This window comes from Linepithema humile, chromosome 1 (assembly GCF_040581485.1).
Source record: "Linepithema humile isolate Giens D197 chromosome 1, Lhum_UNIL_v1.0, whole genome shotgun sequence".
NCBI classification, from domain to species: Eukaryota; Metazoa; Arthropoda; class Insecta; order Hymenoptera; family Formicidae; genus Linepithema; species Linepithema humile.
Window position 1 is genome coordinate 5,088,118 of NC_090128.1, and position 21,106 is coordinate 5,109,223.

The 21,106-nt window shown below is 32.0% G+C and overlaps 3 protein-coding genes and 2 long non-coding RNA genes across 9 annotated transcripts; 1 reads left to right on the plus strand and 4 right to left on the minus strand.

The window, feature by feature from the left end:
• Positions 1-58: 58 nt before the first annotated feature.
• myd (mayday) lies at positions 59-4,316 on the minus strand. Its single transcript, XM_012379820.2, has 5 exons — positions 3,683-4,316; positions 2,871-3,345; positions 2,203-2,466; positions 1,898-2,079; positions 59-937 (listed from the first exon to the last, which is right to left on the minus strand). The coding sequence occupies exons 1-5, from the start codon at positions 3,698-3,700 to the stop codon at positions 758-760; spliced, it is 1,119 nt and encodes a 372-aa protein (XP_012235243.1). The 5' UTR covers positions 3,701-4,316; the 3' UTR covers positions 59-757.
• A 1,285-nt stretch (positions 4,317-5,601) lies between these two features.
• On the minus strand, positions 5,602-14,605 carry LOC137001935 (sodium-coupled monocarboxylate transporter 1-like). Of its 2 annotated transcripts, none has more exons than XM_067361270.1 (9): positions 14,345-14,605; positions 8,973-9,317; positions 8,601-8,826; positions 8,404-8,471; positions 7,904-8,199; positions 7,507-7,725; positions 7,170-7,353; positions 6,664-6,951; positions 5,602-6,361 (listed from the first exon to the last, which is right to left on the minus strand). In XM_067361270.1, the coding sequence occupies exons 2-9, from the start codon at positions 9,303-9,305 to the stop codon at positions 6,104-6,106; spliced, it is 1,872 nt and encodes a 623-aa protein (XP_067217371.1). In that variant the 5' UTR covers positions 9,306-9,317; positions 14,345-14,605; the 3' UTR covers positions 5,602-6,103. The 2 variants fall into 2 exon arrangements, with proteins under 2 accessions (XP_067217371.1, XP_067217370.1); XM_067361269.1 differs by lacking the exon at positions 14,345-14,605 and adding an exon at positions 11,970-12,353.
• Positions 14,606-16,295, plus strand: LOC137001939 (uncharacterized). The gene is made up of 2 exons (XR_010891749.1): positions 14,606-14,781; positions 15,132-16,295. It is a non-coding gene; the product is annotated as an uncharacterized lncRNA (long non-coding RNA).
• LOC137001940 (uncharacterized) lies at positions 14,966-15,527 on the minus strand. The gene is made up of 2 exons (XR_010891750.1): positions 15,423-15,527; positions 14,966-15,331 (listed from the first exon to the last, which is right to left on the minus strand). It is a non-coding gene; the product is annotated as an uncharacterized lncRNA (long non-coding RNA).
• On the minus strand, positions 16,098-20,889 carry LOC105679619 (putative sodium-dependent multivitamin transporter). Of its 4 annotated transcripts, none has more exons than XM_067361273.1 (10): positions 20,719-20,889; positions 20,426-20,652; positions 19,802-19,928; positions 19,460-19,681; positions 19,033-19,373; positions 18,818-18,937; positions 18,479-18,696; positions 18,170-18,387; positions 17,746-17,999; positions 16,098-17,666 (listed from the first exon to the last, which is right to left on the minus strand). In XM_067361273.1, the coding sequence occupies exons 3-10, from the start codon at positions 19,919-19,921 to the stop codon at positions 17,375-17,377; spliced, it is 1,785 nt and encodes a 594-aa protein (XP_067217374.1). In that variant the 5' UTR covers positions 19,922-19,928; positions 20,426-20,652; positions 20,719-20,889; the 3' UTR covers positions 16,098-17,374. The 4 variants fall into 4 exon arrangements, with proteins under 4 accessions (XP_067217374.1, XP_067217372.1, XP_067217373.1 ...); XM_067361271.1 differs by having other exon boundaries at positions 20,402-20,652; XM_067361272.1 differs by having other exon boundaries at positions 20,402-20,669.
• Positions 20,890-21,106: the final 217 nt, after the last annotated feature.

Here is a 21,106-nt window from a genome sequence, read left to right on the forward strand (position 1 = left end):
AGATATATTATATTCAAACTTATCGTATTTCAAGAATAAAATAGAACAACACAAGCAGTTTGTTTCTATAGATTTTATTGCTGTATACATGATATAGAAAAACGTGCTAGCGTACAAAATTCTTTGCAAAGGAACATCAATTCCTGTCTCTTTTTCTTAAAATATAAATGTAATATTTTGTTATCAAACAAAAAGATAAGCTGTTATTCTTTACATATCGCATGAAAGATCATATATTGTAAGAAATTGCGATAAAAATTCTACGAAAAAGGACGGACTTGCAACCCTTCATCCATTTTACAATCGATCATCCAATTGGCGAATAATTATTGGTAATCTTGCAAACGATCCGATTAAGTCATTTCTGTCTCTATCGTAAATTAATGTAACGTTAATCTGTCACCGTGTCGTGACTATAATAGTTGTGTCTACTTAAACGATATTCTACGTCGTAAAGACTATCACAGATATGTTCTATAAAAGCCTACAATTTTTCGTTTGTGCGGTAGGTCGATCAACGTTTGTAAAGAAATTTCATTAAAAATCGCTAGCAAGTACCCTGCGCGAATCGATTAATTAATTGATTTGGTCTCCCTTATTGATCACGGTTCGATAAATTATATTGTCTATTTAGTACGAATGTCGGAGGAACTCTCTCCTAGGACATTTGAAAATATTTATATCGAAGTTATTTCACTTAGTAAATATTCAGTTTGGTTATAAGTTTAGTTAATAATATGAAGTTATCATAAGAAAACTATCGAAACTCGTCATGGAAACTTTTCTCGGTGTCTACCATCTTACTATCAAGAAATAGGTCCATCTTACTGAGAATTTCCGGCAGATCCAGCTTTCCGTCGAAATTAATGTCTGACAAACTGATTAAGTGTTGAGCCTCTTGAATGGCATGTCTGGGATTTCGTGGATCGATGTACATCTAGGCGAGAAAAATTACAGCTTACCGCAAAAATTTAAAAGAAGAAATATTTCTCATCAAATTTTACTCTTTAATATGCAGGGTGTCTCACAAAATTCTTATTTTAAATAATTGTATGCTGTTGTAATTAATAGTATTAATTTTAAAAAATCATTATTTTGTCGTAAGCCGAATTTTTTCAAAGAGGGTCATATATTTGTTTACCACAATTCGTAGAAATAAGCAAAATATATTCTTTTATGTCAATTACTCGCTTAATATTGAATTTCAATGTATTTAAAATTAGAATTAATATTTTACAAAAATATACACCATTCCTCAAAGAATAGAAAACACTTTTCAGACGCTTTTATTCTTAAAATTTACAGTTTGATAAAAAAATGTTCTAAAACAGCTCACAGCACATAAAAGTACAAACTTTAAGCTTTAAAATGCTTTTTTAATTTTCTATCTACGATGATTTTTCACCGAATTACAACGGTTTAAAAATTTATGAATTTTAAGCGTCTGAACGTCTCGACGCGACAGAACAGTGCGACCGACTCGCTGAGTGCTCGCCATTAATACGATATCGCGCGTATTAATGGCGCGCACTCAGCGAGTCGGTCACACTGTTCTGTCGCGTCGAGACGTTCAGACGCTTAAAATTCATAAATTTTTAAACCGTTGTAATTCGGTGAAAAATCATCGTAGATAGAAAATTAAAAAAACATTTTAAAGCTTAAAGTTTGTACTTTCACGTATTGTAGACCGTTTTAAAAATTTTTTTTATGCTAAATTTATAAGTACTTTTAAGAACAAAAGCGTCTGAAAAGTATTATCTATTTTTTGTAGAGTAGTGTATATTGTTCTACAATTTTAAATAGCCTTAATTTAAAAAAAAAGATGATACAAAATTTTTCTCCATTATATTATTGACTGTGGAATAACGGACTTAATTTCTTACGTTCTATTACTTACCAGAAGTTCGGTTCGATCTGCTTTGCCATTCTTGTTCTTATCGATCAAATGTCGAAACTCTTTACGCCTGTCTTCGCTGCCTCCTATTGACTGCTGTCGGTCTTCACGTAAATCCAGGCCAACTCCCTCCGAGGGCAAATCCGAGAACTCGTCTTCCGTTAATTGCTCGTCACCGTCTCGATCTAATAACAAGCGCATAAACGGATTGCGCTATTACAAATTTGCACGCTAGCAAATTGTAAAACGAGGAACAAAAGTCATAAAAAAATTTTTATATTGTACGATCCGTTAAAAAGGTAGCTTACCGAATTTTTCAAAGAGATCCTCCACCATTTGTAGGAGAGCTCTATGGCTGCTCTCGGGATGTGTGAAAGCCAGAAATTCATCCAATGCCAATCTATCTGGATCGTTTCGGGCCGCCTCGGCCCATCGTGCTCTATCTCTCATTATACTTTCTTTCAACGTCCGCGACATTTCATTGTGTTTCTTGTCATGAGAATTTATATAAGTCTCTGAGAAACCATGAGATCTCAGAAAATAAGCGTGATATTCTTCCCACGACACCTCACCTGCAACAAGTGTTGAAAAGTAACTATTAACGATAATTCACACTGTCAGACATTATTATACTTGCAGTTAGATGATTGATGACGGTAATTCATATCTAACTTTGTTTTACTTCAGCGGTTTTTAATTTTTTTTTTTTTTGGTGCTACGTACAATTTCACGAAATTTTCTTCGAAGTACCGTGAGAATTCGCTGTTTGTAAATATTCCAAACTAATTATAATTTTACATTAATGTTTCAGTTAAATTGAAACAAAGATGTAAAAATCATTTACGCGTAATTTTTGATATATATTCATATAAATAAAAAATCACTACTTTATTCTAAAATAATGTAAAATAATTTAAATTTCCATAATTAGTTATGTAATGTGCGTATATAAACATAATTACTCGATATACGTTACCATTTCTAGGATTGTTGTCGATGGCGGTGAACAGCCCGACGTTCTCCTGCATTGCGCGCGTTATATGCTCAGTGATCTTAGCGTGAATCCACTTCGCCAATTCCTGGATATCCAACAATTGATTCTCGTCCATGTCGGCTTTCCGGAAAATGTCTTCCAGAAGGTCTCTAGGATTTTCGCGATTTTCCGCCTCCACGACTTCCCGTATGCTCTCCTCGTCCCGACGATCGCTTCCGATATCTTTGTACTTCGTCAAGTCCTTTTTATCAACCGTCACGGATTCCAATTCCAAAAACAAATTCTCCATCATGGAACTTTCTTTATCCTTGTCGTTCGGTGTTGGTAGACTTTTCAGAGGTACGCTTTTGTTGTATTTGACAAATAGAAGCGAGATATAAATTACGAGCGGCACCAGAACGGTCCAACGCAGGAATCGCAAGCACGTCAGTTCTTGCTTGCAGATTATCTTTCGTACCTTTCAATATAAATAATAACTAAAGTTACAAATATTTGTTTAAATTAAAAATGTAAAAGGTAGATAGTGACTTAAATTATAAAAATTCAAGTAAACATTTAAAAGAAAAATATAACAGGTAACAGAATATAAGCGTTCTTTTACAAATTAATTATTTTGCTCCTAAATTATAATTCACAAATGTATTTTTATCACAAATAAAATACGAAATAACTGTCTTTACAATACAGTTTATAGATCAGTATGCATTTTGGCAAATTATAAAATAGCAAGAAATAATCTGAATACGCCGAATAGTAAACTTCTAATAAAATGCCAATATTTTGTTCTTACTTACTAGATGTGACAAGTACATCTCGGTCACTTAACGTGTACACGACGTTTCGAAGCGCTTTCTAATTCTCTCTTCGTCCTCTTACGAACCGGCCGGAGTTTCCAATCTCTCCGATACGGTAGAATCGACCTATCGCCTGTCCGTCATTGTCACACCTGTATAATCTAACGCATAATCGGAATATCATTTGATCATCAGTGACAAACATGTGATTCATTCCTCGATACGCGATATACAACATAAATTATTACGAGGGGAGAAATTGAGAATCAGCGCACAAACATTCGTGCGAATAAAAGACGGAAAACTGTCAATTTCCTTAATTGTTCCGTATCGAATTTTGAGCCGCCAAGATAAAACGCTTTGCCCACAAACTCGTTTGATTAATCACATCGCTGTACGTGTTACACAGGGCACTCACACAATTGACGATCACAATTGTCGGATCGTGAATCTGTCAACAATCACTACAAATGTTCTCACGAACGTGGACGGCCGACTTCGCAGGAGAGACGGACCGCACGCTGCTAGACGGCCCGCACGCTCACCGCGTATTGATCCACTTTCACTGTCTCGTTCTCCCTCTCTCTTCCTTCCGACAATAACAACGGTATTAACGTGCACTCACCTTGTACATTTGTGCATTTAATAGGATACCGATTCAATTGAATCTTATGATTATAAATTGAACATTATTATTAGAAAAAAATCAAATAAGGTAAAAATCATTAACAAGGAACGATAAGGATAACAAAGGAAAAGATAAGCGCAAAATATAGGACTCGTTTATCACGAAAGTGGTGTAATTCAAATTTTAAAATATAATGGATTTAAATAATATATGAATACAAATTCACGCAATGTCTTTGATTTTAACAAAATCTTTCGCGTTTCGATTTTCGCCGTAAACGCCATTTTTGACATAAACAATTAATGTATTTAATTAATAAAAATTCAACACAATTCAATTGCACATTAGCACAACCATTTTATGTACAACTTATAGCGGACACTCAATTAAGAAATTATTTATAATTGAGCGTTAAATTGATTTGTGTGATGGAAAGACCAGCGCTATTCTGTTATTTAGCTACAAATTATCTTGACAATACAGAATTACTTAAAAACTACTTTACTAACAAATAGATAATTGGTCCTCGAATTAAATTAGTAATTTAAGAATTTTTTTTTTAAAGTTAAAACTAAATTTAATCTTAAACAAAAGTATAATAATATAAAAATTAATTTCATGTGATGGAGTATTCCTTATTGTTGCCTGTGTGTATATGTACGGACAAAGTGATGAATGAGGCATTATGCATAATGCCCGAGTTGTTAATTTATCGCTTTAACCAGGCAATATAATTAAAAATAAATATAAATAAATATATATATATATATATATATTTATATATATGTATATATCTATATTTATTTATCACTCTACTCGACTGGTCTCAGGCATTATGCCTCATTTATCACTTTGTCCATAACTTATATATTTCTAGTTATTCTCTAATTATATTTATGGCTATTTATTTATTTATTACTTTCTGTTATTTTATTTGTGAAAAATAAGTTTACAATAGAGTTTTTACTTCTATGACAATTGTATGGAAAATCCAAGTAAATCAAATTATATAAATCGAAGAGAAAAGATATATAAAGGGTATGTTAATATACGAAGTTTTTTTTAACTTACATATCGTAGCATGTTTTTGAGCAAATGCGATAATTTAAAAAATGTGATTTACAATAATAATTTTATTAATTTATAATGATAATTTCTGTTATGTTTGTCTTGTTTCGTTATGGCGTATTCGTTGAAAATAAATTCCGAAGTCGCAATAATGTCGATACATTTATAACTAATTTATATTACTTTGTGTATGGAAATAAAATGTAAAAGTTGCAAGGTAAAATTCTTCGCAATTTTCGCAAATTATTTATATTAATTACATAAATGCGACATTATTCTTAATAATCCCACAATTAGAAAAATAGATATCTTACATATATATATATATATTAATTGAAAAATTCAATTTTTCCTTAAAATATTAATACTGTAAGATTATGAAATTACAGAGCAGTTCACTCTCTGTTAAATTCAAACATTTCATAAGTATCCGGAATATGTTTGCACGATTACAACTCTTTTTAAATGTATTTACGATGTTTGTCAAATTTGTGTACTGAAGATATATTTATTCTACCTTTATGTAGCAAAATTCTAAAAAAAGCCTAAAAATGTCAAATAAATGCTCGCTAATACCATCGTAAATTCTCGAAAATATCATGCAACTCGCTCCGGTCGTTCGGAATAACAGATAAAACGCTTGCTAAACTAGACCACGACAAATCTAGTGCACAATATTTAATTCGCGTTTCGGCAGCCGCTTCTCTCAATACGGACTCTCCCGTTCAGGGGCACTTCGGGCTTTTGCAAATATCTATCTGCCGAGGCTTCTCGTCCTCCAACTCGAGGCCCAAGTTTGCGATACCTTGGACATTCGCAGAAGCTTGAGGCTTTGTCTGTATGCGGAACATTGCCGCAATCGGCGGACTCAGGAAATCTTGGTCGACATCAGCGGGATTTTGTGCGCCCGTTATAAAACTCACTGTCAAGCCCACTAACATGGTTAACACGCAACCGATCGCGCTATACCACAGGTAACTGGTCTGCAAATAAAATATGTTAATATTATTAGCATTATAGTTCAATTTAATTAAATTTATTACAAAGTCCGGTACACACGGAGAAAATTTTATATCAAAAATTACTACGATACGGCAGTAGCCGAGAACCACAAGAAGAAATATATGTTTAAATACTATGGCCATTATGTAAAAATCATAGTGAAAATTTTTATAATTCCTTCATCGTTCGCGGCTATCACTACCATACATAACAATTTTTGATACAAAATATTCTCCATGTAGAAACTAAAAAATGCATTACAATTTTTACGGATAAGTCTCACCTTGTATATAGACCAAACTTCGTTATCAGAGCTGTGCTCAGTTTGATTAAGGATGATCGTAGTCTCATTTATACAAGGGCAGTTTGCAATCGATATCGGCTTGCTGTCTAAATGTATCTGTCCATTTACAGCGGCGACTTGGGCGCCTAATCCAATCCATAATACGACTATTAAACTCGTAATAGCACCTACCATTGCTCCTTTAGCATTAGCCCATGGCACAAACATGCCCAAGGAGAATAATCCCAAAGTCACGCCGCCCACCATGCCGTTGAAAGACAGTGCGACCTGAGAATAACAATTTCTTCAATAATGCGTTTAAGAACTCCGGCGCGGCACAATGTACAGATAATATATAAAATATATAATAAAGATGATAAGATTTTGTCATTCAACTTTTGTTAATTATCGATAAAATGATTATATATATTATTGATAATAACGTTATATTTTCTTTCATCTTTTTTTTGAATTCGCAAGCGATGTACTTAACATATTTAACGTACCTGCAAAACGCTACCGAGTCGTTCAACGACGAAGACCAGCGCAAAACTAAGTACACCAAAAAATATACTAATCCATCTAGCGTAATTGGCACCCTTTTTTGCGGACAACTCCATCTGAAAGAGGCCGCGTAGAATATCCTCGCATGTTATCGCTGCTAACGAATTCAGAGCGCTCGCCACAGTTCTGAAATAAAATTTATAATATTTTTCTTATAAATAAAATACAAGCTGTGTAAAAATTTTTGTTTATTCTGTAAATTTATCAATTTTGAACAAATAAATTCATAAATATTTTTTGTTTTTAGAAGCTCCATTCACGAAGGTATTATTTACGAACCCGAGAGACGCGGCGAAAATTCCAGCGACGAAGAATCCGGGTACACCATGAAGGCCTCCCATAAAATTCATTACATATAAGGGAAGTATTTGATCCTGGTCGCTTATATAACCGGCGGTTAAAGGATCGCAGTCTTTGTAAGCTCTGTACAGCACCATTCCAGTCAGAAAGTTTATACTATAAATTATGATCATACCAAACGAAGACACCCATAGCGCTCTGTAATGCAACAATGAGTTTTTTTATACATAAATGTCTCAATTGTCAAACCATTGTGATAAAATAGTAATTGAGAAAATCGATGTATAACTTAAAAAATTGTTATTTAAGAAAACACTAATTTATTTTTTTGGTAAGACTCTTGAATTTTTGTAGATCAATTATTTCGGAAACTTACATTCTCACTTGTGATATCCTCTCAACGCTGAGATACTTTTGGACGGACGCCTGGTTGCTGCAGAACATGGTAGCCCAGTAAAAAGTACCACCAATGACGACACTCCAGAAGCTATGCCGTACCGTGGGACTAGGATTCATGTTCAAGAACTCTATTCTTTCAGATTTCACGTTTTCCTCCCAAACAAGCGCAATACCGCCCGCCCAAGACAATCCGTAACCCAAAATAAGAAACAACGAGCCAAGAAGAACAGCAGCTTGAAAAGTGTCGGTCATTATCACGGCTTTCATACCACCCTATTGTGATAAAAAATCATGTCTTAAATAATCGCAGGAAAAGTATCGTAAATAAATAAATAAATGAAATATTCTAAATTTCATTGCAGTCAGAAATTATATTATTTTGGCAGTTAAGACTTTTTAAAAACTTCTTATGAAAACAAAACTGACGGCTGCAATAAATAAATGATAAAATGATTTTATTATTTGAAAGGTACAAACCTGGGAAGCGTAGAAAATGCAAACTACGTAGACTAGAGTGACGGCTATGTAAGTATTCAGGCCTGTGACTGTAAATCAAAAAACATTAATTAAGATTGTGCGGCTATTAAAGTAGTTGCGTAAATTGTTATTTTCTGCGGCAGTAAGGGGTTTACTGTAAATAATTGCAAGTTATTACAATCTTAGCCATCACTCACCGCGGCTTAACGCTAATGCAGGCGCATACACAGCCACTGATGTATACAACACCATTTGCAGCATGTACAATCCGCTCGCGAGCAATCGGCAGTTCCGATTAAAACGCAGATGCAGATATTCGTAGCTCGAAGTCAGCCTTAATTTCATGAACACCGGCAGGTACAAGCGAGAGGTGATCGGTACCACGAGTATAAAAGAGAGGCAGGTCATCCAAAATTGAGTGCCCTGAATAAAAAGAAAATAGATGAGTTTTTAAAAACGTGCGAACTAGTATTTTAAGTCTTCGTTTCATAATAGAATACGCAATCACGTGAATTTTTAACGTTTGTCGTTTTTATAATAGACAAATTCACATTATAAAATCGTCGCACCTGTTCGTACATTTCCGCAGGATTTCCCAGAAGCTCGATGGCTGTGATAAAACTGGCGGCCAACGACATCGCTGTGGGAAACGTGCCCATAGAGGAACCACCCAGCAGAAAGTCCTGGCTAGTTTCCTGCTTCTTGGAAAAAAAGCCGTAAAAGGTGCCAATCAAGCATGACACTAACAGCATTATGGCGAGCACCGTATAATCCGCCCATGAGAAATAATGGAGCAAGGTAGGATGCTCGTCGTGACATTTTTCTTCATCGCTTTTAACACGTCGCTGCTCTGCGGATGACGCCGACAAGAAAAGGAACAGAACAAGAAGATGTGGCCGCATTTTTGGAGAAACCTGTCAATTGTTTCACAGTTGCATTTTTACATTATCAAATTAATTATGTGGTGAAAAGATGTGATTATGAGCATATAAAGCCAAACGTCTGTCAAGCTGAAAAATATTTCAGAAGAAAATTTTTAAATAAATTTGCAATCAATTTCTGCTTAAAAATTCTTCTAATAGAATTATTTAGTAGAAATACGTATATTTCTGTTATAAGTGAGATAAAAAAAGACTGATAATGTGTATAATCAGAAACGACACACGCAAGTGATTCACTAATTCAAGATACATTTATCGTCAACATTTACTGTCAACTGACAGATTTATTTACTTATTTAATTATCTAATTGTCAATTATCTGCTATAAAACAATGTTTTATTACATGACTGCGTACTAATTAAGTAATCTTACGCACGTCAAGTATAATTCCTGAAAATTATTCAACAATACTTCATCGGCGCTTTAACAATTCTTTAACGATGTATAAATTGATATACGACATTGTCTCAATTGGTTCTTTCGACACTATTTATCACTCTGAATTGCACAAATATTATTATCTCGATTATATTGAAGATATCACATACCATTATAGTCGATTCTCTCAACATTTTACTGACATAGTTTTGAATCTACGAATACCCAGCTAAGCAAAGTTTCAATAATATTAGCCTATAGAAAGTACTAGAAATTTATAATGTACCAAAAAAGTATCGAATAAATTTAGTATTCAAAAATCAATCTGTTTTTTAATCAATAATTATGATAATCACAATAATGTAAAATCGCAAATTAAAAATTATAATTTTTATCAGAAAAAAATTTTGAAAAAAAATAAATCTTAATAAATAAATATTTATTTATTCATAAATTACCGTTAAAGTGAATAATCAGTAAAAAATCTGTCTCTATAAATATGTATCATTTTAATTACTTATAATCGAATCGGCAATGAAATGTAAAATTGATTGATCTTTCGCAATCTACGCGATTCCTGTAATTTAGCTATTTGCGCATCGCTATAGACAATAATTGCCAATAACTATTGGCAGTATCGTCACCAATGTTACCATTCTTCGATCATTATTAAGATATATGTTTGAACTGGCTGGACTATTAGTTCTCTAGTTAGAACCGGTTAGTGCAACATCAAACCACAATTTAATTGGCCGATGATAGAAAAAAAGTACAATTTTATTATAATTTTTGTAAAATCTCAATTTTATAAAAGAAAATAAACTCTACACAATAGCTGTATTTTGTTTTATAAGAATAATAAAACATAATCAATGTTATATAAAGCTTCATCTTTTTTAATCGAAATTATCAATAAATTCCAAGACCGTAACAATTGAAGTTAATGCAAAAAGTTTATATAAGAAAATAAAATTATATAAGAAGAGTTTGTATAAAAATTAACTAATGTGCAAATAAAAAATGCAATTTTATAAGCTTTTTTTAGATAATAAATTATATTTTTTTTATTATATACAAAAAATGTATTCTAGAATCTTCATAAAATAGAAGATTGAGCTATCGATATCTAATATTGTTTGCTCAGTTATTGTAATAGTAAGATAGACAATACACGATAAAAGACTAGTTATTTGAAAAATATTTGTTACTTACAATATTTGATGTAAGATTATTAAGATAAGATTATTAAGATAAATGATTGTTATTAGTACTACTGTTTTTTCTCTAATTTGCACTGATTTAAAATGTAAAATATGTTTCACTTGTAAAAAAATTATATATGCTGTATTGTTTTTCTCAATAAATATTCGTGTAAATTGACTAAAATTCTCTATTGAAACAAAAAGTAAACATAAAAAAATTAGGAACGTTACAGAATTATCATTGACTTTATTTTATTAATGCTTCTTTCAAATTATATAAAAAAAAGCTTACAAAATATATAATTATAATAATTCTATTTTAAATAATTGTATGCAATATTTATGCAATATTATCTTTTTTAAATACATAATATGCAAATATTGTTAAAATGTGTTTTACTTGTGAATAAAGTTATGTAAAAGTTTTCTTCACAGTTAGATAATAAAGACATTAAAGCGCTGAATAACAAAAAAACCACACTACAATTATAAAATCATCGAGTGAAACAATGGAGAAGTGTAGACAACAAGATTGATCTTATCTAATAGTACAAAACTATTCGGAAACAGTTGACAGTACGAACTAATGATTGTATTAATTATTGCAATAAATTATTTCTTATCTCATTTATCTATGTGGAAATAAGCTTTTATTCTTCGCAACAGAATATTTTTGTATGTCTAGTACTTATCATTTGACAGCGACGTTTTATCCGCATAATGTGATATAAAATGGCATACTTTTTTTTAATATAAGTGTAGCTTTAGATTATTAAAAATAAATTAAATATTACACATTGACGTTTAACGTTTGTATAATTGTAAAAGATAATACAAAGGTGAAATTAAATTTAAATGAAATTGATCGTGTATATCTGTGCTAGTAATATAAAAAAGAAAGTAATCAATCGCCGATTTTAAAGCCCGCACTGCGACTTGTAGAAGAAAATTTATTTTAATTAAAATTATAAAAAAGAAAAGAAACTTAAAATCTCAAGGCTCTTATGATAAATATCACACAAGAATTGTAAAAAAGAATCTCACCTTTTGATCGCTTCTTTTAAGCCGTGGGACGGATCACCCGATTTTTAAAGAGAACTATGTACAAAATGGAAATTCTAATTGCGCCTAATCGCGTGTGCCACCCGATAGGAACGTGCGAAATTGTAGTTGAATAATTTTGCTCGTTTTCCTAATATAACGCATATATAATCGGCTGATACGATCCCTCCGATCGAAAGCTCGCTCTTCCGCAAGCCTGCTAGTCTCGTTTGAAAAGACTCGCAGCTTTCGATCTTTCCCGATATTCGTAAAATGCGACTTTTACTTTTTGTTCGCTTTCGTTCGCGATTTTCACAGTAAAAGAGAATTCAGAACGACAGATTAATCTGGAGAACGGATTCGAGACTGGTCGTTTTAATTGTCACGTGTGCGCCTTTATACGAACCATCCCATCATCCCCCTACTACGACGTGTGACTGGTTTCAGTATAAACTCACCAAAACAGTAACAATCATCTCGTGATTACACCGCATCGACGATAAATCACATAATTGATCTTAAACATGATTCATGGCAGTGATCTTGCGAAGTCTTGCAATTCTGCACATTTGCAAATCTTGCATATTTTCTATTTACTTACATTCTGGCAGTTTAGCAATAACATTTATTATCTGATATAATAAAAAGACTTAAAAATGCAACACGTAATCCAAGAATTTAATTCTTATGAATATAGTGGAACAAAATTGCTGATAAAAAGTAATAGAACTTTTACTTTCTACGTTTAATATATTCTATTTCTTTTAAAACAAATAAATTATAAACAGTTATTAAATTAATTAAATATAGAATAAATATGTAAAAGAGTTTAAACGGATATTTATATTTAATTATTAAGTTGCGATAATAAGCTACATTAAAACTACAAATGGCAGAATCATTTTCGTTATAGATACATTTCTCAATATTTTTATAATATGTTGTTAGAATGGATAAAAAATTATGAATTAGAGATTTATTAGGAATTGCACAATGATTATGCAAAACCATATAGCGTAACTATGCAAAGTAGCGGATACTGGCCAAAAATATTTGCTTAAATAACATATGTAAGCAGTCTTTTATTCACCAAATATCCGATTGTATAAGTCTGTCCTGTGTGATTTATTCTGCGTGACGGAAGTATCATAAAAAGTATAGAAAAAAAGACGTGTCCTTGTTACGATACACATTCTATAGATATTAGAGTCTGGTCTATTCAAAACTGTTAAATGTATAAATTTTTAAATATATGTGAAAAACTTTCCTTTTTTCTTTTTCTCATTTTTTATTTATAATTTTTCTCTGGTTTCTTAAAAAGTGTTAACGCGTCGCTTTCATACTGTTACTTTATTGAAAAACTTGTGGATTCTTCCTGCTTGCTTTATGCGCGACATTGTGTACTATTTTTGAATAACGTGCGAATATTCGCACGTTAATCACAGCCGAATATTCGCCTAATAACTGATACACAATGTACACTGGAGCGGGAAGCCAATGGCACATGTCCAATGTAACTCGCAGTACGTGTGAAAACGACATCAAGAAAATCCAGCCAAGTCCACATTTAACCGGTTATAGTTTATAGAATGGTAAGCAAAGCAGGTAGATAGGAATTTCTAACAAATGTAAAATTATGCATCGACGCACGTTTCAATCGAAATTAAAATCATGTAATGCGTGCGATTGGTTAAAAAATTATAATCTCATATTTTTATGACGACAATAAACACCGTCTTTCGGACGCAATGTCACATTAATATAAATATTATCTTCGTATTGTATTATAAAAAATTAAGCATTCCTAAAGTTGTTTGTGCATTTCTTTTCATAAAACATATTTTATCTAAAAAATTAAATTGTAACTTTTTCTGTCGTTTATAATCTAAAAATTGTTTTTATATGAAAAGCATTATTAATTGCTTATTCCCTGGCACCTGTAAATCACAAGAAGATCGCACAGCTTCTAAGATATTCTGCGGTCAGCTCTAACCAGATAATACCGAATAACCAGATAATACCGAATAAAATCGAAGGGCAATAAATAATTTATATTCGATGCACTTCGTTGCGCGCAAATAATTGCGTCACGATTCTGCGGATGTGAATAATATCCTTCAAATGATAATAATATCCTTCAAATGTGAATAATATCCTTCAAACTACAATGCTAATTTGATATTTTACATTATTATGAAATAAGATTTAATGTTCGGCTATTTTTTAGCAGTTGAACTTGTCAGAAATTTGCAAATCAAAATTTACAAATAGCTTTAAATCTTTTATAAAAGATATCAACACACATTGAAAGATTTTTATTAAAATTTGAACAATAAAATAGGGTAACATTTATGCTACTTTTAATGACTACTGCTTACCTCGTGAAATGTCTGTCACAGAGAATCGTGCAGATGCGTTAGAGAAGCGTAAATTCATTCACAAAACAAACAATGAATTATTAAACAGAGACGAAACTGTCGTAACGGAATTGTTGTATAACAGATCGTATAACCGAATCACTTGTGCATTTCTTTTTGAATCTAAAATTGATCAAGAAGCACGTAGAAGCAATTGTCATATCGAAGACAAACAAATGATGCATTACTTGTAGATATGCGCACACACAATTAGTCACATAATAACGAAAAAGGATATATTCTTACGAAATTAAAAGTCACTATATGTACAAAGACGCACTGAGACTGTTGACATTGGTGTGTCGAAAGTCAGTTGACATCCAGGAAGACAGTTTAAACATTGTCAAAAATATTATAGTGAAAGTGTAGAAATAAAGAGAGCGACAAAATTATTAATTGTAAGATAAAGTTAATTAATTAATTAAACACATAGATTAAGAGAAGATAAAATTCTGTTTAACGATATATTTATATGACTTTATTTTACATAATTAATGTAATTATTATACTAAAATGTTATAATTTATAAAAAAGTATAAGTTGCACGTGTAATTTATATTTTTGATTATAATAAATTATAAATTTGACAATAAATATATCGATTTTTATATTACTTTCTGTTTTATAAACATTAAATTTGTTTATAAAATACATTTATTATAAAGCTAAACTGCCCTTTTCTAAATCTATGTAATCGGTTGATTCTAAGTAATCTTCTTATAAATAATCTAATAAAAAAATTGTAAAGCGCCGAATTAAACGCACGCATGAGAGAGATGATTGTCACGCAAAGAAAGGTCATCGAGACATTTCACACTTCTGACGAAGACGAAGAACGTCGGCACATCGGCCGTGCAATTCCAGCTGATGACTTAATTGTTCATTAATAAACGCCACCCGGACCAGGAAGAAAACCTAGACATCGGGCGTTGTTTTATGTCCCCGACGCTGTTGAGTGGAAAAATAATTAAAAAGGACCTACGGAGCTCTGATCGGCGGTCCGGCGGACGCGCATAAATTGAAACTGGTTTCAACTGACCGATGTTGGTTCAATCTGGCATGTCAATCCGAATGAACCAGAAGCTTTCCGCGACCACCTTGGTTTCTTCCTCTCCATTCGTATTGCGTGTGTCCCATTTTTTTTATAAAGTCAAGTTTTTTCTTCCTACTTTATGTTGACAAGAATTCAAAGAAATCAATAGTTGCGTATCATAAATTTAAAGACCGCATATTCAAAAGCCAAGTGAGAGAAAAGAGAGATTATATGTCCTAGAATTGTTTAAATATTATTCGTGAATTTTATATTCTAAATCACTACTGCTAAATATTTTGAGATAGTGAAAGATAGGAAAGTATCAAAAATAAATTTACAAATCTTTGAAATAGTTTGCAGTTTCTAATCGTTGTGTATTAGCTATTTAATCAGTATTGCTAAACATACTTGCATGATTTTACGTTTTCTAATAATTACATATTGTGCTAAATGTTACCGCAAACTGATAATTTGCCTTTTAGCTGATTCAATATATCAGTCTTTCAGAAGCAAAATTGATCAACTTTATTTTTTGTAAACTTTTTTATTTTAGTAGTACTGAAACACTTGATTAGTATAGATGTTAATCAATTTTCTTTGTTTTTTATTTCATGAAGCTAATCAGTTTATTTTATTTCATGACGCATGCAATTGGAACTGTAAAAGAGTAAATATGCGCGATACTTTTAATAAAAACTATTTATTAGATAAGTACTGCACTCTTGATAGATAAATATATTGGCTGCCAATATATGTAATTGGCTGCCAAAGTATTGTCACACAGTATTATCACTATATATTTTTATAAATTGTTTAACATTAAGTATCAACAAACTTATATATATATATATATATATATATATAAACACTAATAAATTAGTCAATCGTAACTCTATATAAAGCAAAATTTAAAACATTTGTTTTATGAAGTGTTTTTCAAGTTTGTTAGTAAGATTTTCACAAAGAATAATAGTGATATTGTTTCGGGTTCTCCACAAAATCATAATAAATTTTACTTTAATAAATACAGATGACAAGAAAATAATAAAACCGTTCTATTTTATAGAAGCAGACAATAGGGATCAAAAGCGAGATTGTCGAAGCATAAAAATTATTAACTATTATAAATTAATACGCAAACATTTTGACCATTTCGAACTTTTTGCGCTTTGAATAATTTTTGCGCTCCAACAATCATGCTTCTGTGGTTTTTATCATTATCTACATTATTATAGCAATAAATTAATTGCTATTGCTAATTTTGTTAAATTTCGTTTTGTAAACAAAAATTTTTAGTTGCATATATATAAATGCATAACACTTCAATCTTTTTTTTGTATAACTATATAGTCTAACTATATTTGTATAACTATATAGTCACTAATCGATGTTACATGCGCAATACTTTAAAATTTAATATCTTATATCACTAGAAATTGTCAACATTTTCTTAGAGGTAGATTCATTTCAAGTACATCTACGAGCATTATACATGTAAAAGGAACAAAATTACGTATACATCCATATAAATATGTTTGCTACAAAATTATTTGCGCAAAACACGCAAGCTCTTTAAAACATTATCTGCTTTGTCAGCACGAAAATTCTTATTGTTAGATTGGCAGTGCAACCGCAGCATGGAAGACATTTGTTGCAATTTAATTTGTGTAGTACGAAACTATGTATGTATAATATTGGACGAATTATACGATATGCGATTATGAAGGAATTATTTTTACAAATATAATAAATTGTTCATACTCACTTAAAAATAAAATACTTGGTAACTAAAATTCCCTAAAAACCATTTTCCGAAAAACTGCTATAATATTATTTTGATTTTAGAATTTAGTGAAATACTTTCTTCCCCTGCGATTTGCTCCCAAATTTTTTTTTTCCTAAATTATAAGTACGGAATGTCTATAACACCTATTGATATAATCTAGATTAATCAATGATTAAAGTTTTGTACCAATTTCATCACTGCTATTTTCGCGAATCTCACATATATTGCTAAAAGGATACTTTCTCCTTAACTCATTGACATCGGCACGTCGCCTATACCGGATACGTCGCGCGATCAGGGGGAAGAATAAATTAAGGTCTAACTCCTTGCTTTGACCTTTGATCAGCAAACGAGACAGACTGCTAATGAACAGGCCAAGTATAAACGTTATTAAAAATCCAAGGGGACAATACCACATGTATGAAATGCGATACAAATAAAAGTACGAATCGTCGCCGGTGCTTCTGAAAAAAAAAAAAAAAATACAGTCTATCTAGATGACGATATCTTGCGCATCAATTATTTAGCATACAAATTACTCACTTGGCGATATTTGTGACATTTTGTAAAACGGATATCGTCGCATTTGCGAGATTACTCATATCACAGCCTTCTACAGTCCTCGGTAAAACGGGTGGCATCGGACGCGGTTGGCCGAAAGCGATCCAGAATAAAAATGCGAGCGCTGTAAGAGCGCCGGTTATCGCACCACCCTCCGTCGCTAATTCCGTGCCCATGCCAAGTGTGAAAATGCCTAATAAGGGACCGCCAACTACCCCAAAAATAGTCAAGCCAGCCTGTGAAAAAAAAATTTTTGTTATTGACACACAATTTTAATACACTTGTAAGATATTTATCTAGAAAACTTATTAAATAAGATATTACATTTATAAATAATAATTTATTAATTAAACCAATTACTTAGATTAATTCTCATCAACGATTTTGTGATCTTTTCTAAACTTACTTGAAGTATTCCGCCCAATAATTGCGCTAAAAAGGCCAGCGCAATGGAAATAAGTCCGAACATAAAAGCAAGCACTTTTGCGACAGTAGCTGACTTTTCGGGATGGAATTCATGTCCAGTACATTTCTTATATATAGGTTTTAAATAATCTTCCAACGTTACTGCTGCCAGAGAATTTAGAGCCGCTGAAATCGTGCTGAGGCTTGCGCTAAAAATACCTGGAATTTATATAGAGACATCACGATAAATTCTGTATATATTTAACCATTATTTTAAATATATCATTGAAATATTAGTTAAAAATCTTACCTGCAATAAAGAGACCCGGCAAACCAGGCATCTTTGACATTGTATCCATGACATATAAAGGCATAAGCATATCAGGTGAACTAATTCTTTTCTGGAGTAATGGATCGCAATTGTGATATTTACTGTATATTGCTAAGCCCGAAAAGCAAGTTGTAACGGAGAGGAGTGTCAAAATAGGCCAACATAGCCACAAAGCTGTTTGCGAAGCGCGTATATTTCTAAAACAAAATTTGTTTAATGTAATGTGAATGTTTTAAACATAGATTATTTAGGGAAACATTCTGTTGAAAAAAAGATAAGTAAACGTCATTAGAAAAATTATATTATCATTTCACCTACTTTACAGTTAATGATCGTTGAATTTGTACTTGGTTCACTCCATAAAGTGATAAGAATGTACACAAACCACCAATGATAAGAGACCACCAAGTATGTCTTACTGTTGGATCCGCAGAAATGCTGTGATAAAACGATTATTAGATAAAAAAGATATTATTTGTCACGTGCATAATTCGTAAAGTGCATACAATTGGTAAAAAGGCTAAATACAATACCTATCGAACTCAATTCGTTGCCCTTGCTTTGCGATCTCCCAAATTTGTCCTAATCCTCCCACATCGCTCGCAGCTATGCCAATAATGACAAATATGGCAGTAAACATAAGAAGAGCTTGAAACACATCAGTTATCAGCACGGCTTTAATGCCGCCTATGCTCGAATAAAAGGCGCAGACGAGACCGATAATAATAATACTGGCAGTCTTAGAAATTCCTGTAGTCGCTTCCAAAGCTAAAGAAGGAGCGTAAAGTACCACTCCTGAGTACAAAAGCAGTTGAACCCAGTAAACAAAACTAGCCACCATCCTAGCTCTCACTCCAAAACGCTTTTCTAGATACTAAAATGAGCAATGTTTTCAAATATGTGCATTAATAATAATTTTTGCAATTGTAACGGCATTTATTTAATTTCACATTGACAAACCTCGTAAGCACTAGTGGCCTGTAATTTGAAAAATACTGGTAGAAATCCGTAGCACACAATTGGAGTACCCAACAGATATGATATATTTATTACGACAAATTGCGTCCCGAATGTGTAATTCTCAGCTGATACACCAAGCAGCGTAATGGCAGACATGAAAGACACAACCAAAGCAATAGCCACTGGTATAATGCTCATTGATCGACTTGCAACAAAATATTCCTGTAAAACGTACTCTCTATAGCAATATATAAACGTACAGTATTGCTGTACAGTCAAATGTTAAGTAATTTTATGAAACTTTCTTTAAAAAGAATTTAAAAAGAATAAAAAATTGCACACCTCCATAGTTTTTTGACGACCACCACTGAATCTGTAATAAATACCGATTCCAATGCTTATGCATAACATAATTGCTATAACTAGATAGTCGGCCCATCCTAAGGTATTTATTTCCGCCATTGGTAATCTAAAATTAAAATTATAATTAGAAATGCTTGATTTAAAAAAAAAAACAGCGAAATATTTAAAAATTTTAAAATAAATATAAATTATTACATTTACGAATCAAAATAAAAAAAGAACATGATAATATTTAAGGAATTCTTTACAGTTAAAATAAAAAAGAAGAACATGATAACATTTAAGGAATTCTTTACAGCTTCGTGAAACGTCAATTTAATAATTATAATCAAGACTTTTTTAAATATTTAAACTTGGAATAATCTCGTGATAGTATTTATCAGCTGGTAAGATAAAGCATATTAGTAATACGCCGGTATTACCGGCAAGTTATTACATGTTATCTTTAATGCTTAATCATTAATTCTCCTGTGTTAATTCACTCACGTCACTTATATTTTTCTATAAATAAACTACTAATGATTTCACAATTAACTCGCATACTTTCCCGAAAAACGCCTTCGCACTTATTATACTCACAAATCGAAAGCAATTTATAATCACTTGTGGAGTTGCTGACGTAATCAGATCGCTTTATTTTCAAATACAACTGATAACATAAAATACTGATAACATCAAAGCGTAAATATTTCGCACGCACAACGATGACCGCACTGTGCGTCTATTAACTTCCGCTGCTTGATCGCGTTAAAAAGCACCATTAGTGTTCGATTGTATTGAAAAGCGTGTGTTAATGTGTTCCACGTGTAATGTCGCGACGCCATGCCTTTCTACAAAAATGTATACACTAAACATAAAATTAAATCATTATGTAAATTTAACACCGACACACTTACAATTCGACAGAAATTACGGACGTACACACGGATGTCCTGCTGCTATCACTGTCACGGAGCGAATGACGTGGAAAATAGATTTCTCTATTGTACTAACGCAATCCTCCTCGCGCACGCTCCACGTGATGGTTCGATTGAATTCTTCACAAACCTGAAATTCTTCCCTCAAGCCTTAGGTCGAGGTTCAAGCCAGGAGCGGATTTAGCAGTTATAAACCCCATTTGAACCAGAGAAATTGTAGAAAAGCGTAAAACTTTATTCTTTGTTATTAAGATTTAAAAAATAATTGCGTAATTTTAATATAATTAAAATCGCTCTTTTTTGCTGAAAATTATAGTACGTGTTACTTAAATATTCGTAGATTTATTTCAATAAAAATCGAAAAATT